We start from the raw sequence: 27,464 nt of genomic DNA on the forward strand, positions 1-27,464 counted from the left end.
ATGTGTTAACTGAGGTTTGCGACACTTTACCTTCAACTCTAATACCAACAGAAAATGGCACATCTCCATGCCTACAGAAAAGATGCAAAACATGTGCCCACATCTATGATACAGGCCATATAGTTATACCACACTGCTGACTTGAACATCACATAAAGAGATCATTTTCCTGCAGATCATCTAATGTAGTCTACCTAATTTTCTGCATGAAATGTCCTGACACTGCACTCTATGTAGGAGAAACTGGACAAACACTCCGCCAGAGAATGAATTTACACAGGTTCCACATTAAACATGGCAACACAGATGTTCCTGTATCAGCACACTTCAACAGCCATGGACACTGTGAGAAGGAGTTCAAAGTCACAGTGCTTATGGGCAACTACAAAACACAGCAAGAGAGAAAAGAGTGGGAAGTTAAACTTATGCTAAAATTTTAATACTTTACAACAGTGCTCCGCAACCTTTTCATACCTACGACACACCAAAGTTCTTCCTAGAATTCCGCGGCACATCAAAGCTATAATATATAGCAGTGTCGTCGCTGTAGCGGGGGGGGGGGGGTATGGGGGGTTCGGCTCCGCTCCGAGCGCCAGCTATTTAGGGGCGTCCAAACTACGGTACTTTCTTTTTTTTTTTGTTCCTTGAGGAGGCGCAAAAAAAAACATTTCTTTCAGCTTTGGGGCGTCAAATTTTTTAATAATAATAATTATTATAACATAATGACTGATTAATGTGATACCTGCGCTTGTTTCAATGAACACAAAAGTTTTATATTCGGCTCAATATTTGACAGCGCAACCCGAAGTTCTTGGTCAAGATCTTTTAAGCATGACCGCTTATCATTTTTAATTAACACAAGAGTTGTTTGTCTTTTTTGGCGTAACTGGGATGGTTTGAATTTAGCTGGCGATTTAGTTTACTGGGTGCCATTGCCTCGTTTGATAGCTGATCGCCGCAAATGATGCATTGTGGCTTTGGAGCCGTTTCGTCACCACACCACGAGAATCCATATCGAATGTAGTCTTCGTTGTACTTCCTTTTCACAATCTTCTTTGGGTTTTTTTTGCAACACTTGTGCTGGGTTCTTCATCATCTGTACGTGAAGACGAATCTTTTCCACGTAAAAATTTATCCATATTTAAAGGGGTATAAAACTAAATATGAATCACACGAAGAACGTTAACCATACACAATTCAGCAACACAACTAATAGTAATGAATGATAACTACTGTCGCAAGACGAGTGAATGCGACGTAGCACGACTAATACGTCAGCTTGAATTGAATCTAGGTGAGGGCACGGAGCGATCTGCCTATCAAAGCATACTACGGAGTTGTCTGGCGACTACGTAGGGCCTACGTCGTAGGCGACAGGCGATGGGATTTATTATTTCAGAGAAATGACACATAAAATTATGAAACCTTTAAAAGGCTATTTACGCGAATATTTCATTGCACGTATTCTCGTTATTGTGTTTCTAAGGAGGACCGTTGAAATATTATTTAGTTAGAAAATTGTCTTATTTGACCGCGTCACACCTGTATCGGCTCACGGCACACCAGTGTGCCGCGGCACACCGGTTGCGGAGCACTGCTTTACAACATGGATTGAATAAAGACAAGAGTTTTATGGCCAGATATGAGGATTGTTTACATCTCTCAGAATGACAGACAACCTGTCTACAGACCCACAGTGTTTTGAAAAAACTCATTACAAACTTCAAAAGGCTTTGTTGGATAGTTATCTTATCCAGAGATCTTGACAATACATTGTTCTTTTCTCTCTTGTTAAATTAACCCTAGCCTGAATGAATCTATTAATTTTTTACATTTAAAATTTCTCATTTAAAGATTTACCAATGTCGTTTCTTGTCCTAGAGTATGTATATAAACACAGGGAACTCCAGTTTCTATATTACATCTTGCCTGAAGAAGGGGCCTGAGTTGCCTCGAAAGCTTGCATATTGTAATCTTTTTAGTTAGCCAATAAAAGGTGTCATTTTGCTTGGCTTTTCTCTACTTCAACTCTGATGTCATTTACTGGTTCTGCTTCAGCCTCGAACACTGGCGAGTAGTTCTCTCAGCCTTCAGACCCTTTTCAATCCGTTTTTAAAGGGTTTTACTTTAATTGTACTTTTACAGCATGCTAGACATGACTCGTAATTTTTTATTTTATAATTATTTAAATGATTTTTCACTTATGTGCACAGAGCTTGTGTGAGAAATGTCTAGTAACTGAAATAGCAGGCAGGTATAAATGACCTAATGAGCTCATTAATATTCAAGAGGTCGTTTTCCAAGACTGTTAAATTCGGGATTCGGTGAAATTCTGGGGTGTAGGCAAAATAGACATGCAGGAATTCATGGAAAATAAGAATGAAATGGATAAAACGGTATCATTGTTTATTACAATGAACGTATTTAAGCTTGATAAAGTTGAGCTTTGTGTGTATGTGTGCTTGTAAGAATATGTGAAATGGAGGCTTGGGATTTTTCAGATGAACACGTCTAGACAGGAGTAACTTAATTATATCAATCAACCAGAATGTGGGTACTTTTTTTTTTGTTCTTTATTTCGCCTTATACAATTTCTTGTATTAGGAATTTGGTAGTTTTCGCATACCCCTTGGGGTCAGAGCGCAGGGTCAGCCATTGTACAGCGCCCCTGGAGCAATTACAGGTTAAGGGCCTTGCTCAAAGGCCCAGCAGAGCAGTGGCCTTTTTGGCAGTGACGGGGATTCGAACCGGCAACCTTCGGGATACCAGCGCAGCTCCTTAGCCTTATCAGTTGTCCCAAATTTTTTTGACTGATGCAATATGTAACGTAAGGCAAGTAAGCAAAACTTAATAAATCAAGGGATTTTAAAAATAAGGAAGACGCAACTGCCAAAGAGAAGACCACTCGGTTAAAGTTTGTCATCTGCAAACGGCCCCTTCACTCCCAAGGGATCACATCTGATTTAAGGAAAGACAGAAACAACCAAATCTGTAGCCTCGCCGGAAATCAAGCCTGCTGTGTGACCCCGAGTTGAAACGTTCAAGTTGTGTTTTCATATCTATCATTTACACCTGTTTTTTTTTTTCTTCACATTAACATACTTAGTGATTTAAATTGTTTGAGTATTGCATTGTTAAAGTTTTCCTGCCGTTTACTTGCATTTAGCAATGACCGCGGATTGTTGTTTAAATAAACTGCGGCCATTTCGGTTACGTACCGTCGGACTGTGATCAGTCCTTGGCTTTTGTTAAGATTGTGTAGCCCTTTCTAAAGTGACCATCGGAATACAAAACCCGAGGGGAGTAGCGGCTCTTGGGTGCTGCTGTTAGGCTATTCTGAAATGTGCTTTCTCAAGGGAAGCGATCTGAAGACGGATCGACACGTAAGCGAATCCCGGCAGAAACGCCTCGTGTGCGGAGCGGTTACGGCCTCTGGTAAAATATCGAAGTTGAGGTAGCAAACCTCGGCTGGTGTTGAGATATTCTTGCTTTGTATTTGAGATTATTTGTGCTGCGTGTGTGTTGAAGAGGTAAGTTTTGCAGCACGTATATGCGAATCAAAGTTAAACGTTTCAGCATTTCCAGTATTAACCGCCAATATTAAAAGTTTCCTCCCGAGAATAAAGCGCCTTCCCTGGACACGTTTACACCATAAAACACAAATGTTCAGTATGACGGTTCGGTTTGTTAAGTAGCAGAAACGGTATCATCAAAACTGAATCGCTTTGAATGTAATTTGAAATGTGCAGTTGCGTAAACGTAGCGGACTTTGCAGTTTTTTTTGCACTGCTAGTTCAGAACTCCGTGTTAACTGACTGTGCTGCACGTCTTTCTGCTGCGCGTGCAGAGTGGCGTCACCTCTGCTCATTGGCTGACCTTCTTCCCATTCAAGATAACACACATGTAGTACTTGTTGCATTCTGACTGGCCGGCTATGCTGACGTGGTTTTCTGAGCAACTCTCTTCTGGCGATTGGAGGAGAGAGTAGCCAATCGGATTGAAGCATTGTCTCGGAGGGGATTAACTCTTTAAGTGAAAACTTCAGACTGTGGCTTGCTGTTGTATGAGTGCACAGCTTGAAACACGGGAGTTATTTCTACGTTCTTTGTAATATGAGAAGCACTGTAAATGGACCTGATACTAATACGAAACAAGATTTTCTTTACTAAGAAGAAGAAAACGAATTTATTGTAGGATATACTGCACATATTTATTTATATATTGTGTGTAATTACAGTAGATTCAGAAGGCATTCCAAACCCTTCTCTCTGCACCCTTTATCGTCTTGTAGGTTTAATTTTAAAATGATACATTTGCCATTTTGCCCATCAATATAAACGCCATCCAAAGTGAAAAATTTTTAAGAAAGGGGTGCAAATTTATTTAAGTCAAAAAGTGAATATTTTCCGAATTGTGTGTGAGGTTTCCTGTGGACTTTTACCCTGCCACGTGCCATTCTGCTAGTGCTCTTCTCCTAGGCAGTCTCTCGCCATGTGGGTAGCCCTTTACAGCATATTGGACAAAATGCACGTATTATTATTATTTATTTAGCTGACACCCTTATCAAAGGTAATGTCCAACATTTGAGACACAATCCCTTTCATTTCGCAGGTTTTTCTAATTGCAGCACAGACGGGTGAAGTAACTTAATAATAATAATAATACATTTTATTTATATAGCGCCTTTCCCATGCTCAAGGCACTTACAGAATATAATAAAGAACGGCAGAATATACAGTATATAGCATTGTACAAACCAGATAAATAAATAAAGAAGATTAAGACAATAAATTCTGAAAAAAACTTGTCCTGGTCACACAGTGTCAGTCACAGGATTTGAACCCACAACCTCAGGGTTTGAAGACCAAAGCTTTTAGAATTTATTTCCCCCAAACCTTTACTGTAATAATTCTTTACATTTTATATAGTGCTTTTCTCACTAATCCACAAAGTTATTTTATTTTTCCCCCCTTCATGTTTTTGTATTAAGTAGCACCTATAAAATGTCTTTTGACTTTTTTTTTTTTTTTTACTGTAGTTTTGATTACTGTGAAGCTCTAAAAGAAATCTAAAGGGCACTAAATGCATCTGGTTTCCTGGATACACAAAGATAAAGCCAACATGTGCTTTATCTTACTGAGCTACACAGGCAGCTTCATCAGGACAGGAAGAGGCGGTTGAATGACAACAACTCTCCTTTCTCTTGAAATGTGTTTTACAAAATGATAAAAGTATAGAATGGCGGAAAATAGTACTATTTTAAATGACATATTCCTAAAGCAAGAAATTCTATATGGCAAATAAAGTATATTGTCATTATAGTTTATCAACAAAAGACATCTTTCAAAAGGATGAAGATATTTATGAAGTTACTGTATGTGGTGTTTTGCTCTCTATATCACAGGTGTCGAACTCCAGGCCTGGAGTGCCGCAGTGGCTGCAGGTTTTCTTTCTAACCCTTTTCCTAATCAGTGTCCAGTTTTCACTGCTAATTAACTTCTTTTCTCTCTATTTTAATAGCCCTGTTTTTAATGATTAAGTCTTCTGAATTGATTCTTTTCTTCATTAAATGACAGCTAAACAGAAATGAGATGTGAAACAAGCCACCAAATGGCTGGGGCTTCAATCTCCAACTAATTTCATTCCAACCAGTTCCTTAATGAGAAGCTGGTTGTTGCTGTTAATTAAACCTGTTATTCAATTCCATGGCTTGTTGCTGCTCTAATTCTGTCACAGCAGACATTTCCAAAACTGTTGCTATTCTATTATTTTCTTGGTGACCTGAGAAATCAGCCTTACTGAGAACCTTTACCTTTCTTTATTTTTACATTTTGTTGGATGGGTACAGGTGAGCTGGTCATGTGGAGGCTTGTTTTGTGTCTCATTACTGTCCGGCTGCTAATTAAAGAAAAACACAACTAAGGAGGCTGAGTCAAGCTAATTAAAACTAAGGCTAAAGAAGTTAATTAGCATCAAAAACTGGTTACTAATTAAGAAGATGGTTAGAATGAAAACCTGCAGCCACGGTGGCCCTCCAGGACTGGAGTTCGACACCCCTGCAGTCTATATTCTCCTAGATGTGTGGCTGTAAGAGGACATGTTGTGAATACCTTCTCCACATTTTAAATTTGCCTGTTTTTTAAAAATATTTTTGTGTCATTTTCAACCTGGGTACTTGCGTTAAGATACTACTAAAGCCATTCACACCATTAGGGAGAGAATGGCTTATCTGTGCTATGAATTGAAATATAAATAACCAGCGTAGACCTTTTTGTTAACTTTTGCAGTGTGCCGTCTACTGGAATGTATTTTGTAACGCATGCAGTGATCAAATGTATTGCTTTTGTCATTCCAACAGATGGTGCATCACAAACATTTGTAGTAATAGGAAGTAGTATTACCCATGTTTGTGATGCGGCATCTGTTGGAATAACTAATACAATGCACAAGTCTGTTATGCCATTTGGTGTGGGATTCGTAAAAAGTGTTCATTTTTGTGATGTGCCCTCTTTTGGAATGGCATTCAATGTAAATGTTATGCCATTTGGTATGGGATTTGTAGAAGCAGAGTTAATGTTTGTGATGCGTCATCTGTTGCAATAGCAAGTGCAATGCATATCTCTGTTATATGCCATTTCTTATGGAATTTGGTGAAGCAGAATTAGTATGTGATGCGTCATTTGTTGGAATGATAAATGCAATGCTTTTTGTTACGAAAAATCTTTGAGAGATGCAATTTCTTGGACTGACAGAAACATAGCATGCAGTGGCATGCAGACACTTATCCTTTTAAGAGAGAGATTTAATTTTGTACGTGTCTATGTAGTATTCATAAGTTAACGAGGAAAGGGGAAAAAAGTCAGTTTTGGGAGCATTTAAAGTTCCCTGAAAGCAGTGCATTTTGTGCAGCATGTTTCACAAAGTGTACTATCACTCTGTGCCTCCTCTAACAGTACAGCAATACTTTGATTAACAAAGCGGATGTGTTTCTAGAGTTTAGTTCATTATAAGACCTTCATTATTGGAAGAAGATTTAGCATAAGAGGTGTATTGAGGGTGTTTACATGCGCTTTAATAACCTGGTGTGGACGCTAGGGGTGCTGTTGCCCCGTGAAACCCCACAGACAGACGTCCAGTAAAACACTTGTAAAAGCACCAAGAAGAATTTTTTAATATTCAAATAAAGTGCACAAAGCACCACACACTCCACAATTCTCTAATAACAATACAATAATCACAATAATCCTCCACTCCCAGCAGCTTCGTCACCCAGCCTCCCAACTCCGGCTCTGTTTGCTAGGTCTTCACCAGTCCTTTAAATAGTCCATGACCCAGAAGTGTTCCTTCTCTTCTTTTGGGTCAAACGCCACATCATCTGTCTTCAAGTAGCCCGGAAGTACTGTTGGCTTCCGTCCTCGTGACTCCGAAGTACTTCCGGGTTATAAGAAAAGTAGGAGTCCCTGGGTTCTTTATGAGCTCCCCCTGACTCCATGTTCCAGGATGCCCTGAGGGAATCCGGGATACAGCTACCGTCCAGGGGAGCTGCCACCTAACGTCCCGGGGGAGGCAGTGTCCTGAAAAGGCTGCCTTCCTCCATTCTTCTTGTTCAGGGATGTCCTGGCCGGATTGAGCTGCCGGCCGTCTATCACACTGGTTATTCACAGAAGCCCCGTCTCTTAAAACACCGTATTCCAGTTAGAGAACGCAGGTTGTTAGTCTCTGAGAAACTGGGCTAACATGCGTAGATTTCTCCGTGAGTAACCCGGTCATTTGGCCACATAAACCCTTTATCAGGTTACAGTTAAGGATTTCATAGTCTGAGGATGTCTGCTGCACTCTGTTTGCTTGCACATACTCAACTAGTCAAATATTTTAGAACCCCTCAGTTTTTTTTTCTTCAATTGTAATCAGTTGAAGTGCAGTGAGTGACCTAAAATGGTGGAAAGGTAAGCAGTCAATTGCCAGAGGTTTGGCAAAAACTGAAAACAAGGAAATATCAGAATATTCCAAGTGGGCCTCCTTCAGGGAACAACTAATAGGCTGCAACCTCCAGACGTTCTGCAGCAATGAAAGTAAATGAAGCCTTGCAAGTTGAAGCAAACAGTTTGCACGGGTGTCCCAGCTTCTATTGATTACTTAAAACCTTCTGACTGTCTTCAAGCAGAGTTGGAACAGACTGAATTACTACACCCTCTGAAATACACCTTGGGCAATATTCCAGTGATAATGGCAAGAAAACAGCAATTAACAAATGAAATGAGACCAAATATTACAACCCTCAGAAGTGTAGACCTTTTATTTCAATAAATTGCAAAAACAGTCCAAGTGTCGGGGGGAGTCCAGTGGTGTCCTACACAATCCGAAGGCAATTGGAAACTGGAAGAAACTGACAGGAGGAGACCTGGCAGAGCCCAAGTCACAAGCCAATCAGAAGACAAGCTTATGAAGGTCACCAACAACAACAACAACATTTATTTATGTAGCACATTTTCATACAAAAAGTAGCTCAAAGTGCTTTACATAATGAAGAAAAGAAAAATAAAAGACAAAATAAGAAATTAAAATAAGACCACATTAGTTAACATAGAAAAGGAGTAAGGTCCGATGGCCAGGGTGGACAGACAAAACAAAAAAAAAAAAAAAAACTCCAGAAAGCTGGAGAAAAAAAATAAAATCTGTAGGGGTTCCAGGCCACGAGACCTCCCAGTCCCCTCTGGGAATTCTACCTAACATAAATGAAATAGTCCTCTTTGTAGTTAGGGTTCTCACGGAGTCACTTGATTCTGATGGTCATACAGACTTCTGGCTTTTAATCCATCCATCATTGTTGGAACATCATGGAGCTTTGAGTAGATGGTGGTGGTGCAAGCCACCACCAAAAGGACACCGGAAAAGGAAACGGAAGAGAGAGTAGGGGTTAGTACAGATTTTAGAGCCACCATGAATAGTTATTATAATGAATTGGATATACAGAGTATCAGGATTTAAATTACAGTGTAGTTATGAGAAGGCCATGTTACAGTAATGTGTTTTCAGCAGTTTTTTTAAAGTGCTCCACTGTATTAGCCTGGCGAATTCCTACTGGCAGGCTATTCCAGATTTTAGGTGCATAACAGCAGAAGGCCGCCTGCCTCACCACTTCTTTTAAGTTTTGCTCTTGGCATTCTAAGGAGACACTCAGTTGAGGATCTGAGGTTGCGATTTGGAATATAAGACGTCCGACATTCCGATATATAAGATGGGGCGAGATTATTTAAGGCTTTATAAACCATAAGCAGAATTTTAAAGTCAATCCTGAATGACACAGGTAACCAGTGTAGTGACATCAAAACTGGAGAGATGTGCTCAGATTTTCTTTTCCTGGTTAGGATTCTAGCAGCTGCATTCTGCACTAGTTGCAAACGATTTATGTCTTTTTTGGGTAGTCCTGAGAGGAGTGCGTTACAGTAATCTAGTCAACTGAAAACAAAAGCATGAACTAATTTCTCAGCATCTTTCAATGATACAAGAGGTCTAACTTTTGCTATGTTTCTTAAGTGAAAAAATGCTGTCCTAGTGATCTGATTAACTCTCTTAGGGCTAATTTTTTTTTTTGTTTCTTTTCTCCCAGGACTGAATATTTTTCCAAAAACTAACATTTTTTAAAAAAGAACACAAAGCAATTGTTTAACATATCAAATCAACAAAAAATATTTACTTTTGACAAATGTTACTGTCTTGCATGTTGTATGAGCCTGCATATTCTATGATTTCACATACATATCACATACATTTTACACAGCAAAGTCTGATCTCGCTCAAAGCAGCCAATTTCAGTCATTGCCACATTGCACTCCTTACAATACGTGTTGCTTTGGTGCCTATTTTTCAATTGTCTGTTGCTGCACTTTCTAACATATATTGTTAGTGTGTACTGTAGAGAGACAAGTCACCCATTTGCCATCGTGCCATGCCACTGCCACCAAGTTTTCTGCCTGCATGAAAACCATATTGTCACATCTTTTCATCTTCTGAAACTTTATGAACTTTATGTATGGCATTATAGCCTGGCTCACCCCATGGGATTTGCTTCTGTTTATTACAGAAGTGAATAAAACTTTGCAGCAGCACGTACCTAAGCCACCAGGGGACAAAACACGTTTGGACCAATGCTCCCTGAAGTTATATCACCAGTTCTGTCCCATCTCTATTTGTAATGCCACAGCGTGCTTCATCTCGTCTTTCGTTGTGGGTTTCCACTTTGAAAAACAAGAATGCGATGCAAACGCAGCCCGCGATTCAAAAAAAATCTCTGCCTACCTGTTTGTCTCGTCTGACAGTAGCTGAAAAGCAGCATCAGGAGAGAGCAGCCTGAAGTACAGCAGCTGGTGATCTGTCGTGTCCAACAGCAAGCCATGCCGTCTTGTAAACTCCGGTAGCCAGATCGGCTCTCAACGGATCAATGTCTGTGTATTTATCCCATGCGAACCTTGCCGTAGATGCATCGGCTGTGCGAAGGCACGCAACTGGCAGCAGATCCGCTGGCGCAGCATCGGCTGGTGTCTGATCAGCTGATGCCTGCTTCTAACTCTCTTGCTCGATCTCCTGATCACTGCCAATAAAGTCTGATTCTGAAAAATCAAGAGTCCGACTCCGCGATAATGCGCAAAACATCGTCTGCCGAGTGTTTCCTTTTCTGCACTTGCTTCGCTGCCTTTTCACATGTCGGTGCCATCTTGCCTGTTTACATTTCGCAACTCACGCACACGCAATGTTTATTTGCTGAGTCAACGAGTCTAGCATTCCTCCAAGCACAGAGGGAATGCCTGTGACGTGACAGTGAGATTTGTCGCCATTAACAGCTGATTGTCGCCCCCTATCCCTGGATGTCGACTTTTGTCGACATTCGCCTTCAACCCCTCCTGTCGACAAAAGTCGACATCCGCCCTAAAAGAGTTAATATGCGATTTAAAATTTAGATTACAGTCAACAGTTACCCCTAAGCTTTTTACCTCCGTTTTGACTTTTAATCCTAATGCCTCCAGTTTATTTCTAATAGCCTCATTGTATCCATTATTGCCAATCACTAAGATTTCAGTTTTCTCTTTATTTAATTTGAGAAAGTTACTATTCATCCATTCTGAGATACAAGTTAGACATTGTGTTAGTGAATCAAGAGAATCAGGGTCATCAGGTGCAATTGATAAATACAGCTGTGTGTCATCAGCATAGCTGTGGTAGCACACGTTGTGCCCTGAGATGATCTGACCTAATGGAAGCATGTAGATTGAGCAGAGCAGCGGACCCAGGATAGAGCCTTGTGGAACACCATATAGGATATCATGTGTCTTTGAATTATAATTACCACAACTAACAAAGAATTTTCTCCCTGCCAGGTAGGATTCAAACCAATTTAAGACGCTGCCAGAGAGGCCCACCCATTGACTAAGGCGAATTCTAAGAATTTTATGATCAATGGTGTCAAATGCGGCACTCAGATCTAAGAGGATGAGAACAGATAAATGGCCTCTGTCTGCATTTACCCGCAACTCATTTACTACTTTGAGTGCAGTTTCTGTGCTGTGATTTGTTCTAAAACCTGACTGAAATTTATAAAGAATAGCAGGTTTATTGAGGTGCTCATTTAACTGCATAATGACTGCCTTCTCTAGAATTTTACTTAAAGGCAGGTTAGAGATGGGTCTAAAATTTTCACCAGCTTACGTGATCACAGGTGCCTCACAGCACAACAGCTTAATACTGTACCAAGTGTCAGTGTGTACTGTGAAGAGGAGACTTTGTGCTGCAGGTTTGGGCAGCACGGAGGGGCAGTTTGAAGGCCATTCCTTAAAGGACAAAATAGGGCCTTGAAGTAGTGGCTGTGGACTACGGCAGACTGGACAGCAGGCAGTGTTTAAACTGCACTGTCCTTTGACTCTGAACTTGTTTGTTCTTTTTCACCACTTTGTCATCTCCATGTTAATCTGTTAATATTTAATCAGAAAGGTCTCCAGTGTGGGCTTTATTTTATAGTCGCACCTACGTCATTGAAGGTTCAATCCCCAGGTTAATGTGCGCGTCCATTTAACGCATTTATTACGTTTTGTGATTCAAAGCTGTTCTTTGTTACATGGTGGAAAATGGGCCTGCTAAGTAGCTGAAATTGCACTCCATTCTTTCCACTTTACGTATGCCTGCCCAACTGGTGCATCTGCTAAGCTGCCAGGGGGAGGTTAAGCTTGTGGATGTGCTGCTTTAACTTTAATCCTAGAAACAATGAACACACTATGCGATACTCCAGGAAATGCAGATGGAGAGCGTTGAAGAAATGAACGATGGGAGTAAACTTTTACACAATCTCTTCAGGTTTCCTTCAAGTATCAAAATGTTACGTTCATTCAGATACTATTTAACAGCCGTCCAGTTTGTTTGTATACTTTTCACATCTCTTCATTCCCTTCCATTAATAGTTTGAAAGGAGTTTGTGTTCTTACTACTAATCAACTATATTTGCAATAAACTGAACAAATTCTTGGCACAATTTTACATAATCCTGGGTACGTGGTCTCCGTTTGCTCTCCAAACAGCCTCAGTTCTTCATGTTGTGGATTCCACAAGATGTTGGAAAAAATTCCTTTTGAGATTCTGGTCGACAGTGACCTGATCGTATCACACAATTTCTGCAGATTCGTCCGCTGCCCATTCACCCTGCAAATCTCCCATCCTGCCACACCCCAAAGGTGTCCTGCTGCATTCAGATCTGGTGAATGGCGAGGCTCACCGAGGAACACCTGAACTCTCTTTTGTCAGGTTCATGAAAGCAGTTTGAGAAGACGTTGGATTTGTGACCTGACCTACGTCGTCATGCTGGAAGGCGTCATTAGAAGATGGGTAAATTGTGGCCATCAGCAGCAATGCTCAAAGGGGTCATGCCATTGAAGCGATGATTGATTGATTTTCATGGGCCCAAAGTGTGCCAAGAAAACATTCCCCATTTCACCACCACTGCCAGCCTGGACTGTTGACACAATGCAGGTCGGGTGCATGGATTAAATTTTTAAGCCTATTACCTGTGACCCTTGGCAGAAGTCAAGAGTCATCTGACCAGGCTGCATTTTTTTTGCAGACTTCACCTGTCCGGTTTTGGTGACGTGTTGTCCACTGCAGCCTCAGCTTTCACTTCTTGGCAGACAGAAGTGGAACTCGACTTGGCCTTCTGCTTTTGTAGCCCATTTGCCTCAAGATTTGGTGTGTTGAGCCCTCAGAGATGCTTTTCTGCTCTTTGTTGTCTTTGTATATCCTTTAAAGGGTTGTGCTTCATTTAGCAGACTACCTTTTACTATGAGAAAGTTAGAAGCGTGAGTGTGTACAGGTAGTAGACATGTTGGAGGTTGTGGCCGGCTGTACACAGCGAGTCTCTCATCATCCGATGTTCACAAGTGCTGGTTCTGTGATTGCATATTAAAAAAAAATTACCTCCATTGACTCTAAATTTAAAATACTCAACAGTGGTATAGACTGCTATTCCAGAAAATAAATATTAAGTGTATATTTAGGGTGGTTCTTGCTGAATATGCAGAATAATCCACTTGTTTGTGTTCAAGCCTGCTTTTTACAAAATGAATTCTGGGGTACTGAGTATTGCATGATGATAGGGGGGGGGGGGGGGTGATTTTAGCATAAAACCGCAACATAACAAAAAGTGACAAAAGTGAAGGGGACTTAAGAAATTCTGGAGGCGCTGTACAGTTTGCATGCAATAAGACCAGCCATGATGGTACGGCACACCATTAGAGAGAGACTATCTGTGCTGCGAGTTGAAATCTAAATAACCAGCGTAGACCTTTGTGTTAACTTTTGCAGTGCGCCGTCTACTGGAATGTACTTCGTAATGCATGTAGTGATCAAATGTATTGCTTTTGTCATTGCAACAGAAGGCACATCACAAACATTTGTAGTAACAGAAAGTAGTATTACCAATGTTTGTGATGCGTCATCTGTTGGAATAACAAATGCAATGCACAAGTCTATGCCATTTGGTGTGGGATTTGTAAAAAGTGTTAATGTTTGATGTGCCATCTGTTGGAATGGCATTCAGTATAAATGTTATATGCCATTTGGTATGGAATTTGTAGAAGCAGAGTTAATGTTTGTGATGCGTCATCTGTTGGAATAGCAAATGCAATGCATATGTCTGTTATATGCCATCTCTTATGGGATTTGGTGAAGCAGAGTTAATGTTTGTGATGTGTCATCTGTTGGAATGGCAAATGCAATGTGTATGTCTGTGTTATATGCCATTTGTTATGGGATTCATAGAATAAATAAGATTCATAGAAGCAGAGTTAATGTTTGTGATGCGTCATCTATTGGAATGGCGAATGCAATGCACACGTTTGTTATATGCCATTTGGTGTGGGATTCATAGAAGCAGAGTTAATGTTTGTGGTGTCATCTGTTGGAATGGCAAATGCAATGCACAAGTTTGTTATATGCCATTTGGTGTGGGATTCGTAAAAAGTGTTAATGTTTGCGATATGCCATCTGTTGGAATGACATTCAATATAAATGTTATATGCCATTTGGTATGGGATTTATAGAAGCAGAGTTAATGTTTGTGGTGTCATCTGTTGGAATGGCAAATGCAATGCACAAGTTTGTTATATGCCATTTGGTGTGGGATTCGTAAAAAGTGTTAATGTTTGTGATGTGCCATCTGTTGGAATGACATTCAATATAAATGTTATATGCCATTTGTTATGGGATTCATAGAAGCAGAGTTAATGTTTGTGATGCATCATTTGTTGGAGTGACAAATGCAATGCATTTTGTTACTAAAAATGTTTGAGATATGCAATCTCTTGGACTGACAGACATAGCAACAGGACAAACAAAAAGACAGGCATGCTTATCCTTTTATTAAGATGAATATTTAATTTTATACGTGTCTATGTGGTATTCATAGGTTAAAAGGGAAAGGGGAAAAAAGTCAGTTTCGGGAGCATTTAAAGTTTCCTGAAAGTGGTGAAAAAGATTGAAGATTTTCTGGAGGCGCTGTACACATTGCATGCAATAAGACCAGCAATGATGTACGGCAGTAAAGGGAGTGCAGGAGAAGGTGGATGTGGCAGAAGTGAGAATGTGGAGATGGATGTGTGAATAATCAAGAATGGGAGCCAATTACTTTTGTCAGGTTTCAAATTATTTTGGAGACAATTCTGGGTTCTTTTTTTTTTTTTTTCGTCGTCTTCATGGAGGGTAACAAAACATTTTTGCTTTGCACCCTCCCCTATCATAACCTGTCGTCTTTGAGGGAGGAGCGAAAGCTATAGATTCGAGGACGATCTAGATCTAAAATGACTGGACGGAAAAATACTAAACTAGAAACTTCAGCTTGTTATGAGAAACACAACGTGCTGATTAGTTTTTGAGCCAAATCATGCAAGAGAAAGAGGCCCTCTAGAGCAGTGGTACACAACCTTTTTGACAGCAAGGACCACTTTATTAGATGCAAGTTTTTCCACAGACCGGGAGGGGGGGGCAGTTTTATACGCAATTTACATAACATTTCTAGTATTATTAAGTTATTAAGCAGTTCGGATACGTTTGCAACCCGAGATTTTTCTTCTTTTTTTGCATATAACAGACATATGCTTTGCATTTGCCATTCCAACAGATTGCACATCACAAACATTAACACTGCTATCTTTTTTTTTTTTTGTGTCTGCCATTTCTATAGGAGGGTGACAATGACTTAAATTCCAATGGGTGTTTTTCAAATGTTGACAAGCAATAAGCAAAAAGGTATCACTGAAAACCACAGACAACAAAAACAGCAAAAAAAAAAAACAGTACGAGGAAAGTTTCTGTTTGGGGATCATTGTGTAAATGTGCACAACTGAGCTGCGACCACAGGTCTAACTGCTCTGTGGATGATTCGTTCAAGCATTTCAAGGTCACTTCGTTGTAATGAAAACATCTGCTGAATGTACTTCGTAGTAACGCGATTTCTATAGACTCATGTCATATGGGGAAGCTGTCGGGACCATAAAAATACTTTGTTGTAATACTTTGTCACCTCGGTCTCTCTCCTCTGTCTGCGCCGCTGCAAAGCCGCCGCCTGCCAAGCGTTCTGAAAAGTCTGAGTGAGTCTCCGTTGCTGGCAGTTCTCTCGCGGCCCAGCTGTCAGATGGCTGCGGCCCGGTAGTGGGCTGCGGACCCCTGCTTCTAGAGCACGGGTGTCGAACTCCAGTTCTGGAGGGCCGCAGTGGCTGCAGGTTTTCATTCTAACCATCTTCTTCATTAGTGACCAGTTTTTGCTAATTAACTTCTTTTGCCTTAGTTTTAATTAACTTGACGCAGGCCCCTCAGTGGTTTCTTTTTCCTTAATTAGCAGCCAGACAATAATGAGACAAAAAAACCACATGACCAGCTCATCTGTGCGCATTGCACAATATCTGAAAATAAAGAAAAGGTGAAGGTCTCAGTAAGGTTGATCTCTCAGGTCACCAAACCATTTTGATGGTGGTCTGTGAAAAAACAAGAAAAATCAACAGTTTTGGAAATGTCTTCTATGGCAGAATGAGAGCAGCAACAAGCCATGGAATTAAATAACAGGCTTAATTAACAGCAAGGATCAGCTTCTCATTATGAGATTGGTTGGAGTGAAATTAATTGGAGTTTGAAATCCCAGTTGGTTGTCTGTGGGCTCGTTTCACGTCTCATTTCTGTTTAATAATTCTTAATAATTCTTTGCATTTATATAGCGCTTTTCTCACTACTCAAAGCGCTCAGCAATTGCAGGTTAAGGACCTTGCTGAAGGGCCCAACAGAGCAGAGTCCCTATTGGCATTTACGGGATTCGAACCGGCAACCTTCCGATTGCCAGTGCAGATCCCTAGCCTCAGAGCCACCACTCCGTGTTTGACTGTCATTTAATGAAGAAACGAATAAATTCAGAGGACTGAATCCTTAAAAACAGGGCTATTAAAATGAAGGGAAAAGGAGATAATTAGCAGTGAAATTGGTCTCTGATTAGGAAAAGGGTTAGAATGAAAACCTGCAGCCACTGTGGCCCTCCAGGCCTGGAGTTTGACACTCCTGCTCTAGAGGAACCCTCCAATACTGTAATGAATTAGGAATTCTACTCGTCAGTTGCTATCGTAATGACCTCTTTTATGATCAGAGCGGTAAATAATTACTGACGTGTTTGTCTTGATTCCTAGGGTGCAAAGCCTACTGACGCTCATGTCCAGATTTTTTAACATCTCTGTGTATAGTGGGTTCAGTGAGAAGTCAAGCAAAATGACCCCTTTTATTGGCTAACTAGAAGGATTAACAATATGCAAGCTTTCAAGGCAACTCAGGCCCCCTTCTTCAGGCAAGATAATTTGATTACATCTTAAAAAAAGCGGTTCATGCCCAGAAAATACCCTCCAATGTGGCTGAATTGAACAAGAAGAGTGGGCCAAAATTCCTCCACGGTGATGTGAAAGACTCATTGCCAGTCATCACAAATGCTTGATTGCAGCTGTTGCTGCTAAGGGTGGCCCAACCAGTTGTTACGTTTAGGGGGCAATTTACATTTTCACATAGGGCCATGTAGGTTTGGATGGTTTATCCCCTTAATAAATAAAATCATCACTTAAAAACTGCATTTTATGTTTACTTGAGTTATCTTTGTCTAATATTTAAATTTGTTTGATGATCTGAAACATTTAAGTGTGACAAACATGCAAAAAAAGAAATCGGGAAGGGGGCAAACACTTTTTCAAAGCACTGTAAACTTTGCCCTTTGGTGCCCATAACACACACCCCATAACTGGCACCCCTCCGGTGAAGTTGCCTAACTCCAGTCCTGGAGGGCCGCAGCGGTTGCAGGTTTTCATTCTAACCATCTTCTTAATTAGTGAACAGTTTTTGCTGCTAATTCTTTTAATTAGCTTGACTCAGGCCCCTTAGTTGTTTCTTTTTCCTTAATTTGCGGCCAAACAACAATGAGACACGAAAGAAGCGGCCACATGACCAGCTCCCCTGTGCCCATCACACAGATATCTGAAAATAGGTCAGGTCATCAAAACATCTTGATGGTGTTCTTAGAAAAAAACATAAAATCATCAGTTTTGGAAATGTCTGCTGTGGCAGAATGAATAATTAAATAACTGGTTTAATTAACAGCAAGTATTGGCTTCTCATCAAGAAACTGGTTGGAGTTTGAAGCTCCAGGTTAAGCTGGTTGGCTCGTTTCACGTCTCATTTCTGTTTGGCCGTCATTTAATGAGGAAACGAATCCATTCAGAGGACTGAATCCTTAAAAGCAGGGCTATTAAAATGAAAGGAAAAAGTGAATTAGCAGTGAAAGTGGTCACTGATGAGCAAAAGGGTTAGAATGAAAACCTGTAGCCATTGTGGCCCTCCAGGCCTGGAGTTCGACACCCATGGCCTAACGGGTTGACTGTCTTCCTCTGACTGCCGTCTGTTCTTTTCTGAGGTGTTTTTTTTTTAATGATAAAATGTCTGTGGAGATGAAGGTCACATTCATAAATAAGTATCCTTGAATGTATAAATATGCAAACACAAAATTCACAGAGGCATTCAAATGCAACATAATAAAAGTGAGAGTGTGCAGGTGTTCGTCGGGTAAAATGTCGGCGAATTCATGAAACGCGTTGAATACTGGTTGAGTAGCACAAACACGAGAGGCTCAGCAGTTGGCACTTTTGCTGAAGGACAAGCCAAAAATTAGTCCTTGATCTGCTCAGAGTGCTTAGTGAAGTCAAACTTAACCATGATAAGCCCGGAAATAAGCGAAGTCCAGTCCATTTCTTTTGCTTTTTTGTGTTATTCCAATACAAACAAAAGAGATAAACATGAAGACCAAAGCATTTGGAATTGCAACTGTTGTCTGAAAGAAGTGCCGGGGTGCCAATATTTTTGGCCAGGAACGCCTTTGCGTGTTCTTCATAATTCCATAAATGTCAGTTTTCCTACCTGGTTCGCCCATTATAAGAATTTGCAGAGTTTGACTGGAACCTGCAGGTGGCTAATCTGATTAAGCAATGGAGCGATGGCTGATAGACGTGTTTAGCAGTGTCTGCTTTTCTTTATCGTCAAGGATGTGGTTTTAAGATTAAAACTGTGCTGATGGGAGACGTTGGGCTAACCTGCACCAGGACGTTAAAAGTGAATTCTGCGAAGGCTACAAAATGTTGTGTTTACCTTCTGTATTGAAAGATAATTTCTAAATGACTGAGGACAGAGGCTGTGGTCAGGTTTGCCTTCCGGTTCATTCTACAGCTACACTGTTTGACTTTAATTATTGCACTGTTTGAATTGCTTTGTCGTTGTAACTAATCAAGCTCTTTTCGTCTCTTACCTACACAGTTTCTTCGTATGACAAAGCAGTATCTGCCTCATTTGGCAAGGCTCTGCCTCATCAGCACATTCCTGGAGGATGGGATCCGCATGTGGTTTCAGTGGAATGAGCAGAGGGACTACATCGAGGCCACCTGGAACTGTGGCTACTTCCTGGCAACTTGCTTTGTTCTCCTTAACCTTATGGGGCAGCTGGGTGAGTTGGTCAAAGGGGTGTCATTTAACGTTTTCATTTTGCCTGTGTTTGGTTTGCTCGGTTTTCAATTCCATTGACTGCAGCTGATGGTTTTACACTAGTAGTAATAATAAGAATTCTTTGCATTTATATAGCGCTTTTCTCACTACTCAAAGCGCTCAGCAATTGCAGGTTTAGGGCCCAACAGAGCAGAGTCCCTTTTTTGGCATTTACGGGATTCGAACCGGCAACCTTCCGATTGCCAGTGCAGATCCCTAGCCTCAGAGCCACCACTCCGCCCGAGCTCTCTCCAGTGTATCCATCTGTCCATTGTCTGCCAGGCACAAGGCAGCATCATCGTCATTAATATTTCTTTGCACTGGCAGTCGGAAGGTTGCCGGTTCGAATCCCATAAATGCCAATAGGGACTCTGCTCTGTTGGGCCCTTGAGCAAGGCCCTTAACCTGCAATTGCTGAGCGCTTTGAGTAGTGAGAAAAGCGCTATATACAGTGCATCCAGAAAGTATTCACAGCACATCATCACTTTTTCCACATTTTGTTATGTTACAGCCTTATTCTAAAATGGATTAAATTCATTTTTTTCCCTCAGAATTCTACACACAACACCCCATAATGACAACGTGAAAAAAGTTTACTTGAGATTTTTGCAAATTTATTAAAAATAAAAAAAAAAAAGCACATATACATAAGTATTCACAGCCTTTGCCGTGAAGCTCAAAATTGACCTCAGGTGCATCCTGTTTCCCCTGATCATCCTTGAGATGTTTCTGCAGCTTCATTGGAGTCCACCTGTGGTAAATTCAGTTGACTGGACATGATTTGGAAAGGCACACACCTGTCTATAGAAGGTCCCACAGTTGACAGTTCATGTCAGAGCACAAACCAAGCATGAAGTCAAAGGAATTGTCTGTAGACCTCCGAGACAGGATTGTCTCGAGGCACAAATCTGGGGAAGGTTACAGAAAAATTTCTCCTGCTTTGAAGGTCCCAATGAGCACAGTGGCCTCCATCATCCGTAAGTGGAAGAAGTTCGAAACCACCAGGACTCTTCCTAGAGCTGGCCGGCCATCTAAACTGAGCGATCGGGGGAGAAGGGCCTTAGTCAGGGAGGTGACCAAGAATCCGATGGTCACTCTGTCAGAGCTCCAGAGGTCCTCTGTGGAGAGAGAAGAACCTTCCAGAAGGACAACCATCTCTGCAGCAATCCACCAATCAGGCCTGTATGGTAGAGTGGCCAGACGGAAGCCACTCCTTAGTAAAAGGCACATGGCAGCCCGCCTGGAGTTTGCCAAAAGGCACCTGAAGGACTCTCAGACCATGAGAAAGAAAATTCTCTGGTCTGATGAGATAAAGATTGAACTCTTTGGTGTGAATACCAGGCGTCACGTTTGGAGGAAACCTGGCATCGCTCATCACCAGGCCAATACCATCCCTACAGTGAAGCATGGTGGTGGCAGCATCATGCTGTGGAGATGTTTTTCAGTTTCAGGAATTGGGAGACTAGTCAGGATAAAGGGAAAGATGACTGCAGCAATGTACAGAGACATCCTGGATGAAAACCTGCTCCAGAGTGCTCTTGACCTCAGACTGGGGCGACGGTTCATCTTTCAGCAGGACAACGACCCTAAGCACACAGCCAAGATATCAAAGGAGTGGCTTCAGGACAACTCTGTGAATGTCCTTGAGTGGCCCAGCCAGAGCCCAGACTTGAATCCAATTGAACATCTCTGGAGAGATCTTAAAATGGCTGTGCACCGACGCTTCCCATCCAACCTGATGGAGCTTGAGAGGTGCTGCAAAGAGGAATGGGCCAAACTGGCCAAGGATAGGTGTGCCAAGCTTGTGGCATCATATTCAACAAGACTTGAGGCTGGAATGGCTGCCAAAGGTGCATCAACAAAGTATTGAGCAAAGGCTGTGAATACTTACGGACATGGGGTTTCTCAGTTTATTTTTAATAAATTTGCAAAAACCTCAAGTAAACTTTTTTCACATTGTCATTATGGGGTGTTGTGTGTAGAATTCTGAGGAATAAAATGAATTTAATCCATTTTGGAATAAGTCTGTAACATAACAAAATGTGGAAAAAGTGATGACGCGCTGGGAATACTTTCTGGATGCACTGTATGTGCAAAGCATACAATTATTCAACTCAAATTTATATTTATCGAGCACATTGGTCTCATTTAAAATTGTCCAAAATGTTTCCAGGGCAAGATCCCACCTGCGAACAATACAATCGAACTCCAGCCTCACTGGGTCACATGTTTTGCACCAAATTAACATCATTCTGGACCCAAATTTTTAAATGCCTTTCAAGACAGCCTTGGGGTCACAATCCCTCCTAACCCACTAACAGCTGTGTTTGGTGGGCTCACAGAGGGGCTTGAAGTGCAGAAGGACAAACAAACAGTGATTGCCTTTACTACACTATTGCCACGTAGACTTAATCTTGCTAAACTGGAAGAATCGTAACTCTCCTCTTTTGAGTCAGTGGGTAACTGATATTATACATTATTTGAAATTGGAAAAAATCAAAATGTGAATTTCCCCTTGGGATTAATAAAGTATCTATCTATCTATCTATCTATCTATCTATCTATCTATCTATCTATCTATCTATCTATCTATCTATCTATCTATCTATCTATCTATCTATTATATAGTGCCTTTCACATCTATCTATCTATCTAATATAGTGCCTTTCATATCTGTCTGTCTATCTATTTTATAGTGCCTTTCACATCATTTATATAGTGCCTTTCATATCTATCTATCTATCTAATATAGTGCCTTTCATATCTATCTATCTAATATAGTGCCTTTCATATCTGTCTGTCTATTTTATAGTGCCTTTCACATCATTTATATAGTGCCTTTCATATCTATCTATCTATCTAATATAGTGCCTTTCATATCTGTCTGTCTGTCTGTTATAGTGCCTTTCACATCATTTATATAGTGCCTTTCATATCTATCTATCTATCTATCTAATATAGTGCCTTTCATATCTATCTATCTAATATAGTGCCTTTCATATCTGTGTCTGTCTATGTTATAGTGCCTTTCACATCATTTATATAGTGCCTTTCATATCTATCTATCTATCTATCTATCTAATATAGTGCCTTTCATATCTATCTATCTATCTATCTATCTATCTATCTAATATAGTGCCTTTCATATCTATCTATCTATCTAATATAGTGCCTTTCATATCTATCTATCTATCTATCTATCTATCTATCTATCTATCTAATATAGTGCCTTTCACATCATTTATATAGTGCCTTTCATATCTATATCTATCTAATATAGTGCCTTTCACATCATTTATATAGTGCCTTTCATATCTATCTATCTATCTATCTATCTGTTATATAGTGCCTTTCATGTCTATCTATCTATGGATCTGCGCAGGACTTTTTCAAAACCTGGCAGGATCTGATCAATAACATTTTAGAATAAGCTTTTAAAGCACTGAGGAAGCAGATTCCCTCCCCATTTCTTTTTCTTCTCCGTTTACCTTTATTCACTTATTAATTCATCTATTTACTTGTTTTACTGGCTTTAAGTTTTGTTCTGCTGACCATACAGGCTTTCTCAGGGGTGAGGGCTGATTTGTTTTTAATCCTATTTTTGTAAAATTGATCTATTTGTATGGAATGTTGTGTGATTCCAATAAAATCAATAAAAATAATAAAAAAAAAAGCTTGAAATAAATAACTCTGTGTGTAACGAATCTATATAATATTTAAGTTTCACTTTTTGAATAGTTACTGAAATAAATGAACTTTTCAATGATATTCTAATTTATTGAAATGCACCTGTATTAAGTTTAGTTGTGGTGCAATGTTTGTGAGCATTTCTATATCCATTAGCCTAAAGAAAAAAGGGATAATGAAAGGCTTAATTAAGCCAGCAGTTTAAATATAAAACACACACTGTACAGTATAGCAGATTATCAAATCCAGAAGACACTTTAATACTTTGTCCCAGTGACTTCAAATTTGTTTACTGCTTTTTTTGTCAAGCTATGGTTGCATGTTGGAAGGCAAATACACGTGTAAAGTTCAGAAATGAATGGCCGTATTAAACATTTCAATACGGTAGAGCAAATTTGCATTTAGCATGCAAACTTACTTGTCCAAAAAAGCAGCCCATCCTGCTGGCTTATTCCCTTGAGTCAAATAACCAGCCAGAGTGTCAGTTAAATTACAGATTGTTTTAACTGTATAAAATGTGTATTTCTTTATGTATAAAAGCATTTAATATACTGTGTCCTCCGTAATGTTTGAGACAAAGACACGTTTTACCTTGATTTCAGTCGCTCCACAGTCTCCTTAAGTTTTCTCTTCATCATATGGAAGGCCTGCTCATTTATATTGAAATCGGGTGACTGGCTTGGCCATTGAAGAATTTTCCATTTTTTAGGTTTGATAAACTCCTGTGTCCTCAGCAGTTTGTTTAGCTCATTATCTTGTCATAGGATGAAGTGCCATCCATGGAGTTTGGAGGCATCTGCTGGAACTTGAGGAGATCAGATGTCTCTACACACCTCAGAATTCATTGTGCCACTGCTATCAATGAAGAGAAGAAGTATGGCAGTCATACATGCCCAAGCCATAACCACCCCTGCCACCGCACCATGTTTAACAGATGAGGTGCTCTGCTTTGCAGTTCCTTGTCATCTCCACACTTTATTCTTACCATTACTCTGATCAGGCTCATCTTTGTCTCATCTGCCCACAAGATCTTTTCCCAGAATTCTGCAGGCTCTTTGAACTAATTTGTCACAAACTGTGATCTGGCCTTTCTGTTTTTGTGGTCTCCATCTTGCAGTGTGGCCTCTGTGTTTCTGTTCATGAAGTCTTCTGCTGATAGTCGTCTCTGACACACGCACATTGGCCCCCTTTTTCTGATCTGTCACACAGGCGTTTGGAGGTTTTTTTCTTGACCATAGTGAGGATTCTTCTCTTCACAGTAGTGGAGGTCTTCCTTGGCCTACCAGTCTCTTTGTGATTACTGAGCCCACTAGTGTGTTCTTTCTTTCTTCTTGATATTCCAGACAGTTGATTTCGGTCATCCTAAGATTTCACTGATGTCTCTGATGGTTTTATTCTCGTGTTTCAGCCTCATGATGGCTTCTTTGACTTTCACTGGCACAACTCTTGTCCTCATGTTGAACAATGGCAACTGCAGACACCAAAGGGTAGAAGCAAACCGAGATATCTTATGAAGCCATGAAACTCACCTGGGACACCAATTGTCCTAAACATTATGGTGTCCTAAAATGGGGGGAATGTGTAGAAAACATGTTGTGTGACTAGAATTTCTGCAAATCTCCTTAAATGAAAGCCTGCAATGTGAACTTTAAAATTACAAATCAGACAATTCAGACTCGAGATTAAACTGTGCAGCAGAGGAGGTAATCAAAGAGAAACATGTCTTTGTCTCAAACATTATGGAGGGCACTGTACATTTTCCAGAGCTTTCCAGCTTCCAGAAGCAGGTAAATAAACTGAAGATGCCAAAACCTCCACTTGTTGTTTCTGATCTTGCATTTCTTTTGTCTGACAGGTGGCTGTGTCCTTATTCTCAGTAGAAATTTTGTACAGTATGCTTGTTTTGGATTATTTGGCATTATAGCTTTACAGGTAAGTTTATTTATTTTAATATATTTGAATTTCAAATAGCCAAGCATTTACTGTACAGTATATTCCCTGGTTGCTGTATATTCAGTATAACTGGTTCAGCTTTGAACAGCACTTTAGTTTTGTTAGGATTGGCTTTTTTCCAGCAATCTATTATAAAGTGCAGCACTCTGGACGTTTTGTCGTACCTTCTTGGTGAGATAGATTGTGGATTTCCATCCATCCATCCATTTTCCAACCCGCTGAATCCGAACACAGGGTCACGGGTGGGCCTGCTGGAGCCAATCACAGCCAACACAGGGCACAAGGTAGGAACCAATCCCGGGCAGGGTGCCAACCCACCGCAGGATTGTGGATTTGGTGCACTTTAGTGTGACTGAAGTTAACAGCACTGCTGTCAGTTTGCTACGGCTGAAGGCACCAAAATATTTTTGGGGCTCCATTAGAAACCGAGGCTGTCAATAGCATTTTACTTCCAAAAGAGAATACCACATAACACAATCAATTTTAAACAGAAGTGACTGCCAGAAATATCCATCAGGCACACGGACATTAAAAGACCTGTGTTAGCCCCCAGCTTCCTGTAGCCATAATTACATGTGAATGTAACCCAGTGGGTAGATAGTGGAATATCCTGATCAGAGTTGTTGGGAATCCCAACTATCCATTGTGCCTTTACCATCCAAAGGGAAATTAAACCTTTACAGAAGCTCAAAGAAAAAAAAGAAAAAAAAGTATATATGTGCACACTACCGTTCAAACGTTTGGGGTCCTGGGGTAAATGCAGACACTGACACACACACTTGTTAGTATCACCAATCCACTTAACCTGAATGTGTGAGAAAACCACACACACATGGGAGAACATGTAAATGCCACTCAAGGAGGACCTCTGTTGTGAACCCTGGTGATCTTGCATCTGTGCCACTGTACCAGTCTACAACACAGTAAAATGTGTAGAAAGTGAACAGGTCTAAATACTTTTTCAATCCTCCATTTATTTATATATGTATGTATGTATGTATGTATGTATGTATGTATGTATGTATGTATGTATGTATGTATGTATGTATGTATGTATGTCCGTCCATTGTCCAACCCGCTGAATCCGAACACAGGGTCACGGGGGTCTGCTGGAGCCAATCCCAGCCAACACAGGGCACAAGGCAGGAAACAAACCCGGGCAGGGTGCCAACCCACCTCAGATATATATATATGTATATATATGTGTATACAGTATATATATAAATATATGTGTATATATATGTGTATACAGTATATATATATATATATATATATATATATATATATATATATATATATATATATATATATATATATATATATATGTACTGTATAAAATATATATTATTGTGGAAAGCAGCCCGGACACAGACAGGCGGACGTCGTTAATTCACCCACAACACGTTTATTAAACAGCTTATATATACAATAGTGCACACACAACCCCCAAATTCCCCAAAAGTCCACGCCTTCTCAACAGTGTCTCTCTCTCAGGTCCACCTCCACTCCTCTCCACCAAGTCTTCGTCCTTCTTCCACCCGACTCCAGTCATCGAACAGAGGGAGGCGGCCCCTTTTATAACCACCCAGATGTACTCCAGGTGCCTCCCGACAGTCTTCTGCCGGCAGTCCCCAGTGTGGCGGAAGTGCCGGCTGTGCACCCAGAAGCAGTCTGGGTGTCCCTGGTGGTCTTCCCCCCCAGCACTTCTGGGTGTGGTGGAAGTGCTGAGGGCCAGGACTCCTCAGGCATTGGGGCACCCCCTGGCGGTGACCACGGGCCCCTAAAGAGTTGCCCTTCAAAGCTCTGTACCCGTGGTCCCCAAAGCCACCAGGTTGGTCGCCCCCTCCGGTCCTTTTGGGCGTCCCAGCTGGGTACCACCCCCAGCCGCGTGCCACAATATATATATATATATATATATATATATATATATATATATATATATATATATATAAATAACCCTGATTATCCCTATCCTATACTCCCAAAAAAAAAAAAAATACTGTACTTTTAATGTTTCCTGTGCTGAGCTAGTGGTCAAGGAGCTGGTGACTGTGGGTATGTTGGCGTGACTCACTCACCCCTCAGCGCTGACCGTGTACACGTGCTCTACTGTGTTTATACATTTCAAAGCTCTGTGGTGAACTGTCAGTTTGAACTGCGAGCCTGTGGTCTGTGCCTAAGGGGCGAGAACTTTGTGGTCTGTGCTAAATGGAGACCTTCATCTGTCCGCCGTGCAG

General features: G+C 40.7%; 1 protein-coding gene across 1 annotated transcript in view; it reads left to right on the forward strand.

Annotated features, from left to right (window-relative positions):
• Positions 1–27,464, forward strand: part of surf4l (surfeit 4, like) — a 79,729-nt gene that overhangs the window by 35,844 nt on the left and 16,421 nt on the right. Inside the window, exons 2-3 of the mRNA XM_028809099.2 lie at positions 19,363–19,549; positions 25,130–25,206. Of these exons, the coding sequence (XP_028664932.2) occupies positions 19,363–19,549; positions 25,130–25,206 (264 nt within the window). The remainder of the gene's footprint in view (positions 1–19,362; positions 19,550–25,129; positions 25,207–27,464) is intronic.

Source organism: Erpetoichthys calabaricus, chromosome 9, assembly GCF_900747795.2.
Source record: "Erpetoichthys calabaricus chromosome 9, fErpCal1.3, whole genome shotgun sequence".
In the NCBI taxonomy this organism is placed as follows: domain Eukaryota; kingdom Metazoa; phylum Chordata; class Cladistia; order Polypteriformes; family Polypteridae; genus Erpetoichthys; species Erpetoichthys calabaricus.